This window comes from Sus scrofa, chromosome 1, assembly GCF_054392235.1.
Source record: "Sus scrofa isolate SSC_HxYL_T2T_F1_AM1 chromosome 1, Sscrofa_HxYL_maternal_Yorkshire_Landrace_v2.0, whole genome shotgun sequence".
Taxonomy (NCBI): domain Eukaryota; kingdom Metazoa; phylum Chordata; class Mammalia; order Artiodactyla; family Suidae; genus Sus; species Sus scrofa.
Window position 1 is genome coordinate 201,658,892 of NC_139383.1, and position 16,836 is coordinate 201,675,727.

General features: G+C 42.2%; 1 protein-coding gene across 14 annotated transcripts in view; it reads left to right on the forward strand.

The window, feature by feature from the left end:
- The window catches only part of SYT16 (synaptotagmin 16), a 295,384-nt gene that overhangs the window by 106,099 nt on the left and 172,449 nt on the right, over nt 1–16,836 (forward strand). For 2 of the 14 annotated variants that reach the window (XM_084983002.1, XM_084982986.1), the window contains exon 1: nt 1,660–1,802. The exons of 11 other annotated variants lie outside the window; for them this stretch is intronic. Coding sequence is in view for 1 of the 3 variants with exons in the window: in XM_084983004.1 (XP_084839130.1) it covers nt 1,649–1,802 (154 nt within the window). In the remaining 2 variants the exon portion in view is untranslated. Of the gene's footprint in view, nt 1–1,622; nt 1,803–16,836 lie in introns of those variants that run through there. One more of the 14 variants, XM_084983004.1, reaches the window with a different exon arrangement.

The following is a 16,836-nucleotide window of genomic DNA, read 5'->3' on the forward strand; positions in this document are numbered from 1 at the left end:
TTTTTTTTGTATTTTTAAAATTAAAATGTAGTTGATTTACAGTGTTGTGCCAATTTCTGCTCTACAGCATAGTGACCCCATCATACACACATATATATACATTCTTTTTCTCATACTATTTTCCATCATGTTCTATTCCAAGAGATTGGATATAGTTCCCTGTGCTATACAGTAGGACCTCATTGCTTACGCATTCTAAAGTAATAGTTTGCATCTACTAACCCCAAACTTCCTGTCCATCCCACTGCCCCTCCTCCCCTTTGGCAACCACAAGTCTGTTCTCTGTGTCTATGAGTCTGTTTCTGTTTATAGATAGGTTCATTTGTGCCATAATTTGGATTCCACGTATATTATCATATGGTATTTGTCTTTCTCTTTCTGACTTACTTCACTTAGCATGAGAATTTCTAGTTGCATCTAAGTTTCTGCAAATGCTATTATTTCATTCTGTTTTATGGCCAAGTAGTATACCATTGTGTATATGTACCACATCTTCTTAATCCATTAGTCTGTCAATGTGCATTTAGGTTGTTTCCATGTCTTGGCTATTGTGAATAGTGCTGCAGTGAACATAGAGGTGCATGTATCTTTTTCAACTGTAGTTTTGTCCAGTTATATGCCCAGAGGTGGGATTGATGGATCATATGGTAGTTCTATATTTAGTTTTATGTGGAACCTCTGTACTGTTTTCCATAGTGTTGCATCAATTTATATTCCCACCAACAGTGAAAGAGGATTCCCTTTTCTCCACACCCTCTCCAGCATCTGTTATTTGTTGACTTGTTAATGATGGCCATTCTGACCAGTGTGAGATGGTACCTCATTGTGGTTTTTATTTGCATTTCTCTAATAATTAATGATGTTGAGCATCTTTTCATATGTCTATTGGCTATCCATTTGTCTTCTTTGGATTGAGAATTTAAATTAAACTTTATTTTTTTTTTGTCCTTTTCTAGGGCCGCACCCACGGCATATGGATGTTCCCAGGCTAGGGGTCAAATCAGAGCTGTAGCTGCCAGCCTACCCCACAGCCACAGCAACGCCAGATCCGAGCCATGTCTTCGACCTACACCACAGCTCACAGCAACGCTGGCTCCTTAACCCACTGAGAAAGGCCAGGGATTGAACCTGCAACCTCATGGTTCCTGGTCGGATTCGTCAACCACTGAGCCACAACGGAAACTCCATAAATTAAACTTTTAGCCTAAATGTATGTGGCTTCTTCCTGTAAAGTTTCCTCCCTGAAACATTGTATGGGTGTGTACATGTGTGGAGGGAGGGGGAAGGAGAGGCATCAGAGGAAAGTGAGAGTGGTCATTCCTCTCTGGACCACAAGCTTCTTGAAGGCAGGACATCTGTGTGCCATGCTTATCTCTCTACATCCTGTGCAAGCAGGTGTTCCTTCAATATATGTTGGATGGATGCATGGATGAAGGAATGAATTCTGGGCCTGACCGCAGTCATGTAACTCTCTGGGGTTTCACACTGTCACAGCAGGGAGAAGTTCCCAATCTTCTTACCTTTAGTTCTCTAACCCCTAAACCCCCCAACCACATCATATCTGGGGAGTCTGTACCTCATGTGGACCTTCATTTCTGCCATAGAAAAAGCAGTAACAAAAGTTCTGTTCTCTTTGGAAACTTTCCCAATGCTCTGCAGGTCTGCATGGAAAGGAGGGGGAAGGAAGTCTTCCTGCCTACCTAAAGTAGCTGTGTGTCAAGACAATGACTTTGACTGGTCAAAGACTTTATTAGCAACTGCCTCAGTGACTAACCAAAAAAGAAGAGGAAGGTGGAACATAGGTAGGAGTAGACAACTGTTAAATGAAACTTAAAAGCTAAGTTAAACCTTAAGCTCATGCATTTTACTTTGAAGGGACTTCCCTATGTGATGGGCAAGGTCAAGAGGTTTGTCTTCTGCTAAAGCAAATGATCACCGTGAGTATTCTAGAGCTTAGCAAATCACTTAACTCTCCGAAATAAGCAGAGAAAAAAATTCTGAACCATTCGGTATGGTTGCCATTAACACTGTGCTTGTTCCAGCGATTATGAATAATAACCAACTTTGAAAATCATAATGGCATCCTATTTCAAAGCAAAATCAGTTTAAAGCAAATGTAGACTCTGAAGCTCTTGCAGATGGAACCATGGAGCTGTCACCACCCACTGGGAAGTCCCTTTCTGACCCCCCCTGAGGTGGGTGGTAACAGTGTCCCTGGTGCAATCCTTTCTGTGGCTTTGTTGTCTGTCAGACAAGTCCTCAGTTACACTGGACAGCTGCTGAGGAGGCCTTTTTAGTTCCTCTAAATTCACCGAGAACAATTTGTTCCGATTTAACAAAACAAGGATGCACAGGTACACTTTGTGACATGAGGTAAAGTGCTGCTATTTTTAAAAAACCTGAAAACAGGCTGAATTGTTACCAGGAAGGGAACATGCCAGGCCCAGCAGCCTCAGGGTGATGAAAAGATGCCAGAGACAGTGCCCAGGCAGGGGGAGAGGGGGATGGTGGTGGGGGGGAGTTGACTCAACCAGCATCCTGTACCACTCCCCTCTGTCTTCAGCACAGCTGAGACCACATTCATAAGAGCAGAGGTGGAACAAGAAGGAGAGGAGGGGGCATAGAGCAGAGGGAAAGTTTGGGAAAAGAAGAGAGAAAAAGGGAGAGGGAGAGAGAGATGGAAAAGGGAGCAGCTGGAGGACACGCAGCTGCTTCAGTGTTTTCTTAAGTACAAACTCTCTTTTGAATCTTAGTGTCAGTATGGTGGGACCTTACCTGTCTCACACCTGGTGAAAATGCCTAGGATTTCGTTGGCATTGCCACTGGAAGATCAGTAACAGCATTGTTCGCCTTACAAAGCTGAGAGTTGGTCACCTTCAGTTGATAGTACGATGCTCCATGCCACCCATCCCCCAATAGCCGGAACAAATTTAGAATGATCTACTCCCAAGTTTTTCATTTATACTAAATCAGTTACCAATGCTCTTCTCTTTGCTGGGAAATTGTGGCAGAAAATAGCGACTCCTTATGCATTACTATGGAAACCCTAAAACTTCCTCTGGAAACCATCAAAAAAGGCAGCACATAACTCTATGCTAACTTTCAATCACGATTCTCTCCAAGGAAGAAAACTGAAAATGAGATGGATTCATTCCGAGTTCCCTTTTCCAATCAAACAGATGGGATTTAGATAAGCTCTTAAAGTAAATTGTGATTCATATAATAATATGTAAACTTATCTCAGATCTCCAAGGCTTTTTCTAAAGAAGATTCTGATAATTAAAACATTCCCTGTACAACTCAAATTCCATTAAAGCAATATAGTTAAATAAAGGTTCTCTCAGCTGCAGTATTTCCAAGCCCTGGCTAAAGGGCCAGAGTATTGGTGCCCTTTGCTCAGGTTACCAAAACCCTTATGATTATGAAAAATGTTATACTAAAAATTTCTGTGTCATTTATTTTCCTATGTCCTTGTTGAATTGTTTTTAAAAAGTCATTCCAGAGTTTGTATTTAGAAAGCACCTACTCTGTGCCTGCCACAAAGCAAAGAAAGATCAATAACAAACTAAACATAATTGACATTAGAAATATCCTTGTAAGAGTCCTTAGGTGACTCACCCGGAAGAAAGTCCTAAACTCACAGGCCAAGCACTTTTGCAGCAAAATGTGATGTTGAGAGGAGACAGGGTGGAGGTGTAGAAGGACTCGTACTCACCTCTTCTCACCAAAACACCAACATCATGACTAACTGCTGAACAGCCATCAAAAAAAAAAGATTGGAGCCAGTGAAAGGTGATGTTGAAGAGAAGCTAGCATTCATCATGCTCTTAGCATGTGCCAACCCTGTGCTTAGTTCCTCCCAAACAGCCTTGTAGATCGATTTTATTGCCCTCCTTGGGGAGATGGGTAGGGACTGGATCCTTCATAGCCTTATGGGACAAGTAAAGGAAATTGAGCTGTATTTTGTAGCTAATGAGAAACCATCACCACTGTTGAAGGTGAGTGACAGGGTAAAAACAGTACTTGGTGGAGATGAATTTGGTGGAGGATGAATTTAGGGGACCAAGAGCATAGAAACAAAATCTGCAGAGACTGCATCATAATGGATGCAAGAAGGACATGAGCAGAGAGCGTGGTGCTTGGAAAGGTAGCTGCCGAAATCTGGAGGGACCATCAGCATTTTCCCCCCTGTACCCACTCTGTACGTAATCCCTTCTAAGAAGTGATTATCAGGCTCTTTTAGGGTCAGCAAATGTAAATGTTTATTCAGTGAGGCAGCTTGTAATTCTCAGATATACCCTTGGAGTTCAAGAGAAGGCCCCTGTATTAATCTGCCAGGGCTGCCATGACAAATACCACAGACTGGGTGGCTTAAGTGACAGAAATGGATTTTCTCAGTTCTGGAGGCTGGATGTCCCAGATCAAGGCGTCAGTGGGCTGCTCTTGTTCTGAGACCTCTCTTCCTAGCTTCTAGATGGCTGCATTCCCCATTTGCCTTCATGTGGTCTTTTCCTTGTGTGTGCACACGCCTCTGCCTACATTTCCTCTGCTTCTAAAGGCACCAGTCCTACTGGATGTGGGCCCCACCCGAATGACTTCACTGGAATGTAATCACCTCTTTAAAGACCTTGTCTCCAAATACAGTCACATTCTGAGATACCGGGGGTTAGGGCTTCAGGGTATAAATTTCTAGAGGGACCCATCTGAATCCCTAAATGGCACCCAAGGAGGAAGAGGAAGAGGAGCAGCCGGAGGACATAGTCAGGTGTTTCCCGTGTCCCCTCATCCCAGTCATCCTGCTCTCTGTCCCTTGTGGTAAAATGGGCCAGCCCCAAACAGAAAGTTCCCTGAGCCAGCTTGCTGTCATTCTTTTCTAGGACAATTTAAGCTGATGTCATCCTTGGGGGCTTTTCAACTCCCAATTTTAGGATTAGCAGTCTTTCTCCTATTTTTTTTCTTTTCCCTTTTAACTTCTCTGGCAAGGCTGGTTTCATACCAGTTTTTTTGCAGTCATCTGTTTATGTGCATGATCATTTTTATAATGATGAGAGGGAATCTCTGGAAATGAACGGAATATGTAGAATAAGCAGATGCACCAAGTTACAGCAACGTAGTTCTTATTACCGTCCTCCTTCCAGGCTTGGCACTGATTTTATTTCACCCTTTTTACCTTGGTTTCCGGGGGGGCATCCTCTTTATTTCTCATGTTCTCTGTTTCCTTCAGCTGGGTCAGGCTGTGGCCCAGGTCCTCCTGTCCTCACTGCTAAATTCTTGCTCCACACTGGACTTCAGGCTAGAAGTGCTTTCCTCACAGTCACTAGAGTGCCCCAACTCCACCCCCAGCAGTGTCTATTGCAGACGAGGCTCAAAAAACAAAAAACAAAAACCCTTGATGAGGCAGGATACCCTGGTGATGAAAACCAGGGACTCTGGCCATCCACCAGGGTCAAGCTGTGGCCCTGCCACCTTCTATGCCTCAACTTCAGATAAGTTTCTCTCCAAACCCCAGCTTTTTTCTCATCTGTTAAATGATAATCATAGTTCCAACCTCAGAGGACTGCTGTGAGATTTAAATGAGTGTAAAGTGCCTGGCACATGGTAAATGTCAGGTAGTGTAAAATATAATAATAATTATTATGCTTGCCTTTGTTCTGAGTAGCTTCCCTGGAGATTCAGGTCTTGCTGGGCTCCTTCCCTACTCCCCCCGCACCCCACCACCAATTTTCCATTTTGTAACCCAGGTTAGGGTGGGGAGGCTTCTCTGGAAACCTCTGATCAACTGTCCTTATAACCCACCAGTATCCAGAGGTGGGTGACAAGGCCGATAAGTTATGCTGGCCTTGGGGGCCTTCTGCTGGAACAGTCACAAAAGGCTCTGTTGGAGCCTTTGCCTCCTCCCCACCCCTCCCCCACCAGAATAGTTCCTGACTCAGCCTCCACCAGCTCTCGAAGAAGCCTCTACAGAAAGGAGGGGCTGCCTGGGCCTGGCAGAGACATTTGTTCCTTTCCCTTAAAGAAGCTTCAGTTTTTAGGGTTAACCCTGACCCTGACCCTAACCCTGTTAGGATCCAAGGGAAAGTCTGGGATGGCATGTCACCCTGGGGAGGCTTTGTCCCACTTCCTGTTATCTTAGTTGGGATCTGCAGGACAAAGACATCCCTGTTGGAGGCTGTGGTTGCTGTGGGCATGGGGAGAGGGGAGGGATGGACCAGAGTTGGAGATTAGCAGATGCAAGCTATTATATGTAAGTATAACTGGATCACTTGGCTGTACCCCAGAAACGAACGCAACATTGTACATCAACTACACTTCAATTAAAAATAAAAATGACATCCCTGTCGTTTTTACAGATAAAGTTCTCTGCCTGTCTGCCTTGGACTGGCCACTGCTGCGGACCTTATAAGCCACTAACTGGCCCCCTAGCAACCCCTAGTGAGATGCTTCATTGTCACAGGGCCCTCAAGAGCTCTGAGATTCACAGCCTCACCATTAAGGCACCAATTCATAAATAACTCAGTAGTAGTTCAGGTCTACAGCACTGTCCTCACTCTTCAGGGTAGTCTTTACCTCGGGGAAGGAGTAACTGTTTCTTTTTCTTAGTCTTTGCCATCTGTGTTGTTAACCCTCCACTTCTGCCCTGCAAGCTGGGCTGCTTCTTGCCGTCCTGAGTGACCAGGAGAGAGTCTTGCTCCTTCACTCTTTCTCCAGAATGCTCCATGAGATGGAGCCTCCTGCTCAGTGCCTTTCACTGTATCCTCTTGCTTCAGCCCCCAGTTCCCCCTCTTCCATGACAGACGCAATCTCCCTTCTTTCTTCTTGGCACCATGGCTCACTCCAGTGTCTCTTCCCCAGATGGATGGACCTTGATACCTAGGCTGCAAATGTCCCTCTTTCCCAACAGCACGTTCTAGTCTTTCTGTCTCAATGAAGGGTGGGACAGGCCCTTGATTTCCAGTGTGTAGATAATCAGAATGATTTATCTTGGGGAGTTCCCCGTCGTGGCTCAGTGGTTAACGAATCCGACTAGGAACCATGAGGTTGTGGGTTCGATCCCTGGCCTCACTCAGTGGGTTAAGGATCCTGAGTTGCTATGGCTGTGGCGTAGGCTCCGATTAGACGCCTAGCCTGGGAACCTCCATATGCTGCGAGTGTGGCCCTAGAAAAGACAAAAAAAAAAAAATTATCTTAAGGATGGCATCTAAAGACAAGTCAGCAAGCATTTCAGAAAATATCTGGAGCCAGGTAAAAATCTGAAATTCATCCCAAGGCAGAAGAAGTTCTTTGCCTTTGCCAGGCAAGTCTTCTTTGGCCATATATACCAAACTGTTATTCATCAGTCAAACTAATTTGTTTATCAGTGTTAAAGATGTCCAGAAAAATTGGAAGACTAGAGTAACTTCCTGCAGTTTCACAAGGTATATTACATAAATTACAGGTTTCAGATATTGGCCTTGTTTTCATTTTAGAACTATTAATAAGATAAGGCATGCTTACAAACGTGGGTAATGGGATTTTTTTTTCCTCTTTATGGCTGCACCTGCAGCATATGGAAGTTTCTGGGTTGGGGGTTGAATTGGAGCTGCAGCTATAGGCTATGTCACAGCCACAGCAATGCTGGATCTGAGCCACAACTCCAACTTACACTGCAGCTCTTGTGCCAACTCTGGATCCTTAACTCACTGAGTGAGGCCAGGGAGTGAACCTGTGTCCTCACAGAGACAACATTGGGTCCTTAACCTGCTTAGCCACAACAGGAACTTTAAAAACAGGACATTTTTAAACTAAGTTGTTGGAGTGCTTCTTGCTAAGTCACTCAACCTCCTTTAAAATTTTTTCTTATTTCACAACTGATTGACAAGTCTCCTTCTTCAAGTCTTGTTTTGTGTGACATAAAGATTCCATGTATGGAGTTCCCGTTATGGCTCAGTGGAAATGAATCTGACTAGCATCCTTGAGGATGTAGGTTCGATCCCTGACCTTGATCAGGGGGTTGAGGATCCAGCGTTGCCATGAGCTGTGGTGTAGGTTGCGGATGTGGCTCAGATCCTGTGTTGCTGTGGCTGTGGTGTAGGCTGGCAGCTATAGCTCCAATTAGACCCCTAGCCTGGGAATCTCTTATGCCGCGGGTGCAGCCTTAAAAAGACAAGAAAGAAAGAAAGAGAGGGAGGAAGGAAAGAAGAAAAGAAAGATTCCATATATGAAGCGTTCCTTAAAAATCTTTATTAAACTTCTTAGAGTTAGGAATCAAGTCCAGCCACGAGTGGGTGCTCAGTCGGCAGTTGAACTGTTGGAGGAATAATCTCAGGTCAGTTTTCCACGTGGGAGAACAGGCTGTATTCAATCTTTCCTCTCTTCAGTGGAGCTATCAGTAGGGTTCTCAAAATGGGACTCCACCAGGCTTAAATAATGAAAGTTTAGCTGGAAGTGATGTTAGGCTGAGAGAGAAATTTCTTTTCTGTTTTTCTACTCACGGTGGGATTCTGAAACAACCTCTGCAGGGGTTTAGATGGTTGTGATCTTATGAAAGATATGTATGGAATATTTTTGGTTTTGAATTGATATTTTAGTGAGTGCTTCCTAAACTTGGGATGAGGGCTGAAAGGACAGAAAGTAGGAGAGTATGTCTTGATGTTTTCATTCATTCTGCAAAGTTTTAGTTTGATTTGCTTATCTTCCAGGATGTGGCCCTACAGATTTTTCTTAGGTACTTGTATAAGGCATGTAGTTTCTCCTCCCTAGGTCTCTACCAAAAGCAACCTGGTTCAAAAACAGAACATTCTCATGTAATGTTTTATATTGATGGGCCTTGCATCTTACTATTAGGATATCTGTTAGAAATGGCAATTTTGCATTGAAAAAAAATTGAGACCTAGGCATTGGAGGACTTTTCTTTTCCCCAAAGGCTTTATTTCTATTCTCTTTTCAAAGACGAGAGCTGCTTAGGGATAGGATTTATTCTGTGGAACAGAGAAGGGCAACCAGTAAAACTGAGGAGTTACAACTGTATGTTGTGTGGAATAGTTGAAGAAACTACAATTCTTTAGGTGAGAGAAAAAATTGGGGAGGCGTAATTGTTGTCTTCAGTGATTAGCAGGTTTGAAACTGGCTTTCTCTGTGAAGAACATGTGCCCAGAGATAGGGACAGAGAAGGAATGGCTTGGATGGCAGAGTTGGGAGTTGCCCAGCCTCTCCAGGTGTTCGAGTAAATGCTGATGGCTGTCAGTCAGCATCATGTATACCAGATTGCTTCATCTAGTGGGATGTTGGAAGTTCTTGCTGAAGAGATGGGAGCTATTCCAAAGAGGCTGTGCTTCTATGGGAGGATTTCAGGGAAGAGCAGTGCAGCCTGGTGAAATCAGCAATATGAGAAGGCATGGGGAAACCCAGGCCTGGTCTCAGCTCTGCCACTGTAATGTTGGGTATTTTGGGCAGGTCTCTTGGCCTCTTTGGCCCTTGTCTTTATTTTTCTGGTCGAATCAATGTCCTCGAGGGCTCTTCCAAATCAACAGTTTTAGGATAATGGCTTTCCCAGCCTGCTAGTTGACTGCAAGCCCTGAAACAGTCATGAACCGAAACCATAAGGCAAGAGCAGCAGAACCAAATGAGTGTTGCAGACAGCGAGAACACACTGGATATGGGATTCATTTTCTTAAGGAAAATTCCTGAGACTTCTCTCATTCCTTACTCTAATTCAGTGCTGACTCAATGCAATAACCCCACCAGTACAAAAAATATATATATATATTAAAATATAATAAATATAATCATGGGAATTATGATTTTTAACTTAATTAAACATGCATCATGGATCTATTATGAATGAGGTATCAGGATTATAAAGATGAGTAAGGATACACCATCTCTGTTTCAGTAAGTTTGCAGTCTGGTGGGGACTTCAGCTGGATTAAACCAACAATAATGCAATGTTCTGAGCTAAGTGCAAAGGTCTAAGCACTGTACAAAGGGCACAGTCATAGATGCTGCTTGGTGGGGCAGGAATAGGCTTTGCAGAAGAGTTGCCTTTCTGGTGGATGAGCAGAACTTCACCTGTTGGGAAAAGGTCAGACCAGGGAGAGGGATTCCTATGAGGAAATACTTGGAAGTTTGAAAGTACATGTCATGTTTAGCAAATAGTAAGTATCTGGTAAAGCTAAGCACAGGACCTGAGACGTGTGCTTGGTGACCAGACTGGGAAAGGCAGCTTGGAGCTGATTTGGAAAGAGTCCCAGATGTTATGGTGCTAGTTTGAGCTTTAACCTTTAGGCAGTGGAGAATCCTAGGAGCTCTTCTGCTTGAGTGTGGGTCTGTGGTTTACATAGCTAACTCCTTAGGGGCTAGTAGGATGGGTTGGAGTTGTGAGGGATCTGGCAGTGTCCAGCATAAGTGTGCATGTGGGTGGATAATAAGTGGTCAGCCATGGTTGATCTCTACCTGAACCTACTGTCCTCTAAGTTTAGTAAAGTGGCTTACTCCAGCTAAGTCCTCTTTACCAGAGACCCAAATAACATTTTTAAGAAACTAAACAACAAAAATAAAACAAAACAGAAGAGTTCCCATTGTGGCTCAGTGGTAACAAACTTGACTAGTATCCATGAGGATGTGGGTTCAATCCCTGGCCTTGCTCAGTGGGTTAGGGATCCAGTGTTGCCATGAGCTGTGGTGTAGGTTGCAGTTGCAGCTCAGATCTGGCATTGCTGTGGCTCTGGTGTAGGCCGGCAGTTCCCCTAACCTGGGAACTTCCATATGCTGCAGGTGTAGCCCTAAAAAGGCAAAAAGAAAGAGAGAGAGCGAAAGAAAAAAAGAAGGAAACAGTTGAAAACTTAAACTAGGCTTATTTTAAAAATCTAAAAAAAAAAAAAAAAAAAAGTAAAAGGGAAAGGAGATGGAAGATAATGTTCGTTTGGGGGTTTTTGTGGCAGCCTGGCCTCAGGATTGTAAGGGTTTGACGACAGTCCTGCACTACGAATGCAATGGCAGAGATTTGGAGGATTCAGAGAGTTTTTGGAGAGGATAATGGGTTTGACTCCTAGGCTCACTAATTTGGGCAATGCCCAGGAGAGATGTATGTGTTAGAGTTTCGGATCATAGGCACAGACTTGGTAGCCCTCAGTGAAGGCTGAAGTCATGAGAACACATGAAAAATGTAAAGGAATTCTTGTTCATGTGGGGATCACACAGCATATTTAAGACTCTTAAGAACTCTGAGAGGTGAGCAAAGGGGTGGAGCTTTGTGAGAGTGGTTGATAGAAAGAGAACCCTAAATCAGAAAAGTCTGGTGGTGTTTCAGGCATATAGAAAGAAAAGGTTGAGAATAATGGTGTGTAATCAGGGTTCTGGCTCTGACCAGAGGTCAGGAGTTCTGATGTTAACAGCCATCCTGGGATCTGAGTGAGAGGGTCCTTGAGAGAAGATTGTTGAATCATCTGCCCTGCAGGTGGGTGGAGATGGGCCTCAAGAATATTCACCTTTTCTTGCTTTTATTTGTGGCTCACCAGGCAACCTTGGGAACTGTCGTTTCATCGTAAACAGAGCCATCTGTAGGAGGTTGATTGTAGTTCTTTAGACACAGGATTGGTTCTTGTTCCTGGACCAGGAATAACCATTATAGTATCAAAGTTGGTGTCCTGATTTATCCCATGTGTTATTATTGGAAAAGTCACGAAGTTAAGACACAGGCCTGTTGTCGGTACCTCACATCACCCTGGGTTGTAGAGTTAGGTGGCTCAGGGCTGGACCTGAACATCCTCATTCAGGGCCAAGTGCTCTTTTTGTATCTCCTCTGCCTCTCTGCCTTTCAGCCTCTGGCTGGTTTAATCAGAGTGAAGTAGTCCTTAAGAGCCTGAGCGTCTCTAAGAAAACTTTGAATATCACATTCTTAAGCTTCAAAGCCCTGGAGTAAAATCCCCTAGAAACTGGCCTCACCTGGATGCACCAGTGAGTGAGGCTTAGCTTAAAGCCATCATCCTACCTCTTTGATGTTTCATAGGATTCAAATGCTCCCGTCTAGCCCACGAAGGAAAATGAGTTTCCTCTGACTATCATGTAGTGAGGGGAGCTCCGTACCCTGAAAGGATCTGCCTGAAGGAGGCACAAGTGTCTCAAGAGGCACAATTTTCTGGTAAAAGTTATCAGTATGTAGCATGCTCTGAAATCAGAGCTTTGTTCCACAAGACTTTGCAACATGGTGCCCCCAGACACATGAATAAAAACACCAGCTTCTGTGTCTCAAACCCCACTTTCATAGACCTTGTTTGCTTTGCCAGTTAAGAGACATCTCCTTCTTGACCTAAATGTGTAAAATGTTGCATGTTGTTCTGGCTCTTCTAATGCTTTTGTTTGGCACATGCTGAATCCACAAGGTCAAATGTAACTCACTTTAAATATCTGAGTCTCCATTAGGAATCATTTCAAGGAGCAGTGCATCTCAAAACCATCTTACAAGTCTCCAGTCTCTTTGCATCTTTCAAAAATGTTTAAATCTATAAACAGGCATTGAAGAATAAATAGAGAGAAATTTGAGGGAGGGAGTAATTGGGCTGAGTCAGGCACTTGTGCTAAAGACTAGGAGGTAAAAAAACAAACAAACAGCGATTTTAGATGGACCTGTCATAGCTGTGTTTTAAGATCAATACTCATGCCTGCCATATGGAGCCAGACCTCTGGCTCTCCTGGTTGCAGTGGTTTGGCCCTGTGTAGTCTTCCCTTGATAATCACCAAGTGGATGCCTAGTGCAGATGGCTTCCCATGCTTCAGTGCACAGCCCCTCTGGGTAAGGATGCTGAGCCACAGAGTGATGTGGGCATGTAAGTGGGTGGAAACTTTCTAATGTGTCACAATAATAACAATGCAGAATCCTCTTGCTGTTCAGTTTCCCCTAGAACTTCAGCCCACGCAGCAGCCTACTTGGTTCACAGTCCTATGTGAATGCTAGACAATTAGCAGCTGATAATGAAGAATGCCATGGGAACCAGTGGGAAAATAATAGCTTACTCCAAGGATATAATGAAATGAAATTAGCGCAGACAGTAAAACAGACAATTTATGGTGGGTTTTTTTTTTTTTTGTAATTAAAAAGAACCAGTAAATACTAGGAGAGAAATCTGAGAATCGATTAGAATCCCATCTGTTTTAGAAGGGGATTTTATTCAGAAATTAATTTCAGAGAAGCATCTTAACTTCTATTAAGAAACTAGAATAGGTGAAAGATGCCTCTTTTATTTGAATACAATGATAATTTTGTTCAGTTGCTGTTACCTAAATGGTTGTCATGGGGTCTGAATCGTAGAAAGGGACACTAACAGTAAATAATAGATTTTACTCTTAGAGCATATATTATGCTCTCAGCTGAAATGTCAGTAGATTTTGAGTGTTTCCAACAAATTCTTAATAACGGTGAACTTCTGTCTTTGTGGATGGGCAACTTTCTGAACACAAGAAAATATTAATATCATCTGAGAAACTGGGGATTTAAATGGCCCTTAAATCTTCCTGTTTCCAGATTCCCCATATGCCACTTAGTCCTTCAGCCCAAAGATTTACATACTACTTCTTAGGGTCAAAATTTAAATCTGAAGGCTCTTTATAATAATCTTTTTAAAATACTTAATGGTTTTAGACTGCAAGAAAATGGTGTGGGTTTTTTTTTGTTGTTGCTGGAGGATATTGGATTAGTGAAAAACAGTTCTGTTAATATTTCAGTCTTACTGTGTGGGCAGTTCTGTGAGTTGAAAAATAAAGATGTTATAAACAAATTAAAATTATATTTCACTCCAAATGCTCTCCAAATGCATTTGTTTTGGAGAGTTTAAGAAATCTGGATATCTTTCTACTAAGACATTTGTCTGTCTGAAGTAGACGTGTCTCTGTTTCTCTCATTTATAAAAATATTCTCTTTTTACTTGAAAGATAAATGGCCACATTAATTAAACAACCATTCTATCAAAATCATACAAGTTTATATTCTCTGATGTTTCTACATGACATGCTTTCATTGGGCATACGTTCTTAATTTGGTCATACAGTTAAGTTCAGTAACATTCAAGTTACAATAAATGATATCCATGCTAATGGATTCATTTTTTGGCAAATGACATGTACATTTTACAAGGCTCATATATCCCTCAATTAAATTCAACAACATAAACATGCCTTTAAAAACCCAACAATTCAAAAATGTTGACTGTAGCCTTATAACCCATCAATACCATCTCATTCCTTTTGCTTCCTTTTCCATCCTCTTCCCGTGGAAAGATGTAGGAAAATGGAGAGTTGGGGATAGTAGAGAATAGCTAACGTGTTCAGAGAAACTCAGACACGTGAAAAAAGCCTCAGAGATTCCCTTTGAGGACCTACTTGTGCATTTTAAGCATTTTCATCATTAGATACTGCTTCTGAGTTAACCGTCTGAGTTGGAAAGGAAAGCAAACTTGCTGATACTCTTTGGCTTTTAGAAATGTGTGAGCGAGTGAGTGTGTGTGTGTGTGCATCTGGGTGTGTTTGTGCTAAAGGGGAATTTACATTTTAAACATGTAAAGTAGACATGTTAGGTTACTTAATTCTCAGAAGAAGATGGACACATTTCAACACACATATATTACTGTATTAAAGATAGCACCCCATGTATACCCCCAAATGCTATGTTCTCAAGTGTTTGAGGAACGATTGGTTGCTAGTGACTCCATATGTTGCTATGTTTTATTTTGGAACATGTTAAAATCTCGCTTAGGTTTCATTAAGCCAGTTTTTTCCTATTTTTTGAAAGGTCTATTTTTTCCTTCCAAAGAATTTGTTTGAATATGTAGTTAACATATCCTTGTTAGCTATTACTAGGAAGAAAATTTAAGTAGAACTACCCATTTTCATATATATATATATAAAATATTTTATATTTATTTCATAGTCCTAGAAATAGAGAAATGTAACCATGACAGCTGTTAAGGTTATAATGCCTAACTAGCCCTAAATTTAGTTCACCAGCAAAATAATATGCTACTAAGTATGAAAGGCTTTGTTCTGTTCTCTTTTCTTTTATTTATTTATTTATTTTTTGGTTCCAGAAGCATCACTGTAGGAAAAAAGGAAAATGAAAGCCCTTAGTTTAACTTGTTATATACTAATTTTTTAAATGACTTATTTAATTTTGTAGTTGGTTGTAAAAACGTAGCAACACAGCTCATGGTATAAATGAGTCCAACTGTTCGTACAGATATTTTGAATTTGTGCAATGAAGTAGCTGTACTTGGAGTTGGGACATTGATGTTCAATTATTAAAAGTTTCTCATCTCTTTTTTATTTTTGTCTTTTTAGGGCCATACCTGCAGTATATGGAAGTTTCCAGGCCAGGGGTCGAATTGGAGCTGCAGCTGCCAACCTATGCCACAGCCACAGCAGCATGGGATCTGAGCTGCATCTGCGACCTACACCACAGCTCACGGCAACACCGGGTCCTTAACTCAGTGAGCCAGGCCAGGGATTGAACCCTCATCCTCATGAATACTAGTCGGGTTTGTTATTGCTGAGCCATGACAGGAACTTCAAAAGTTTCTCATTTCTTACTTTCTGTTCATTTTGAAAGTCTGAGCATAAACTGTAGGCCAAGGGCATCAACTCTTTGTGCCACCATTGCCTTTGAAAACATCTCCTTGTTTTACAAAAGCTGCTGATATCTATGTATCTAAGCTGTAGCTTTTATTGTCACTTCCTTGCCCTGGGACCAAAGGAGTCTGGGCTTGAAGGGTCAGGCTGAATGGTGGACACCTGTGCTATGCTCAGTTCACTTCTGCTCTCATTTGGTTCACTGCATTTCCTGGGAGGCTTCTCAGGTCCTCGGATGGGTGGAGAGCCCCAGAGGAGGGTGTCGACATGCCCAGGCAATCCTGAAGTCTTTTTTAAAATTTTATTTTGGGAGTTCCTGTCGTGGCACAGCGGAAATGAATCCGACTAGGAACCATGAGGTTGTGGGTTTGATCCCTGGCCTTGCTCAGTGGGTTAAGGATCCAGTGTTGCCGTGAGCTGTCGTGTAGGTCGCAGACGAGGCTCACTACAGCTCTGACTCGACCCCTAGCCTGGGAACCTCCACATGCCATGGGTGTGGCCCTGCAAAGGCAAAAAGACAGAAAAAAGATTATTTTTATTAAGATATAATTGACATAAAGTATTGTGTAAGCTTAAGGTGTACAATGTGTTGATTTGATACATTTATATATATTTTAATGTGATTACCATCATAGCATTCACTAACATCTCCATCTTGTCACATAATTGATTTTTTTTTGTCACATAGGTCATGTCACATAATTTTTTTTTTTTTTAGTAGGAGCAATTAAGATTTAGTCTCTTTCTAGCTCTGAAGTTTGTGACACAGTGCTGCTTTCTGCAGCCACTGTGCTGTGCCTTAGATCAAGCCTGGAATTCTAAGGAGAACAAGCTGAGGCTCAAGTCAGAGACTTGTGCTGCGAGCCCACGCTTGAGAACCTCATAGAAACAATTACAAAGTCATGCTGCTTTTTTAAGGAATGAATGAAATTGAAATTATATCATGGAAAACAGAGCTGTCAGGTTGATGGCTACTCAAGGACGAGAGAGATAAGTATATAAGTGAGTAGAGTTTTAGATTTAGTTTAGCATTTCCTCATTTCTTTAATGTGATTCCTCACTGTCCTCAGACTGGTGCCAAGAAAATTTATTCTTGAGAAATTATAACTTTACTCTTTAATTATTTCTATTGTCATTGCTCAGTTCTGATTTCCTCTCCTTATCATTTGAAGTAGAATTTCAGCTTTCTCTTCTTTCTAGTTCTTGTGAGTCAGATGGCTGCGATTGGCTAACCATTTTTTT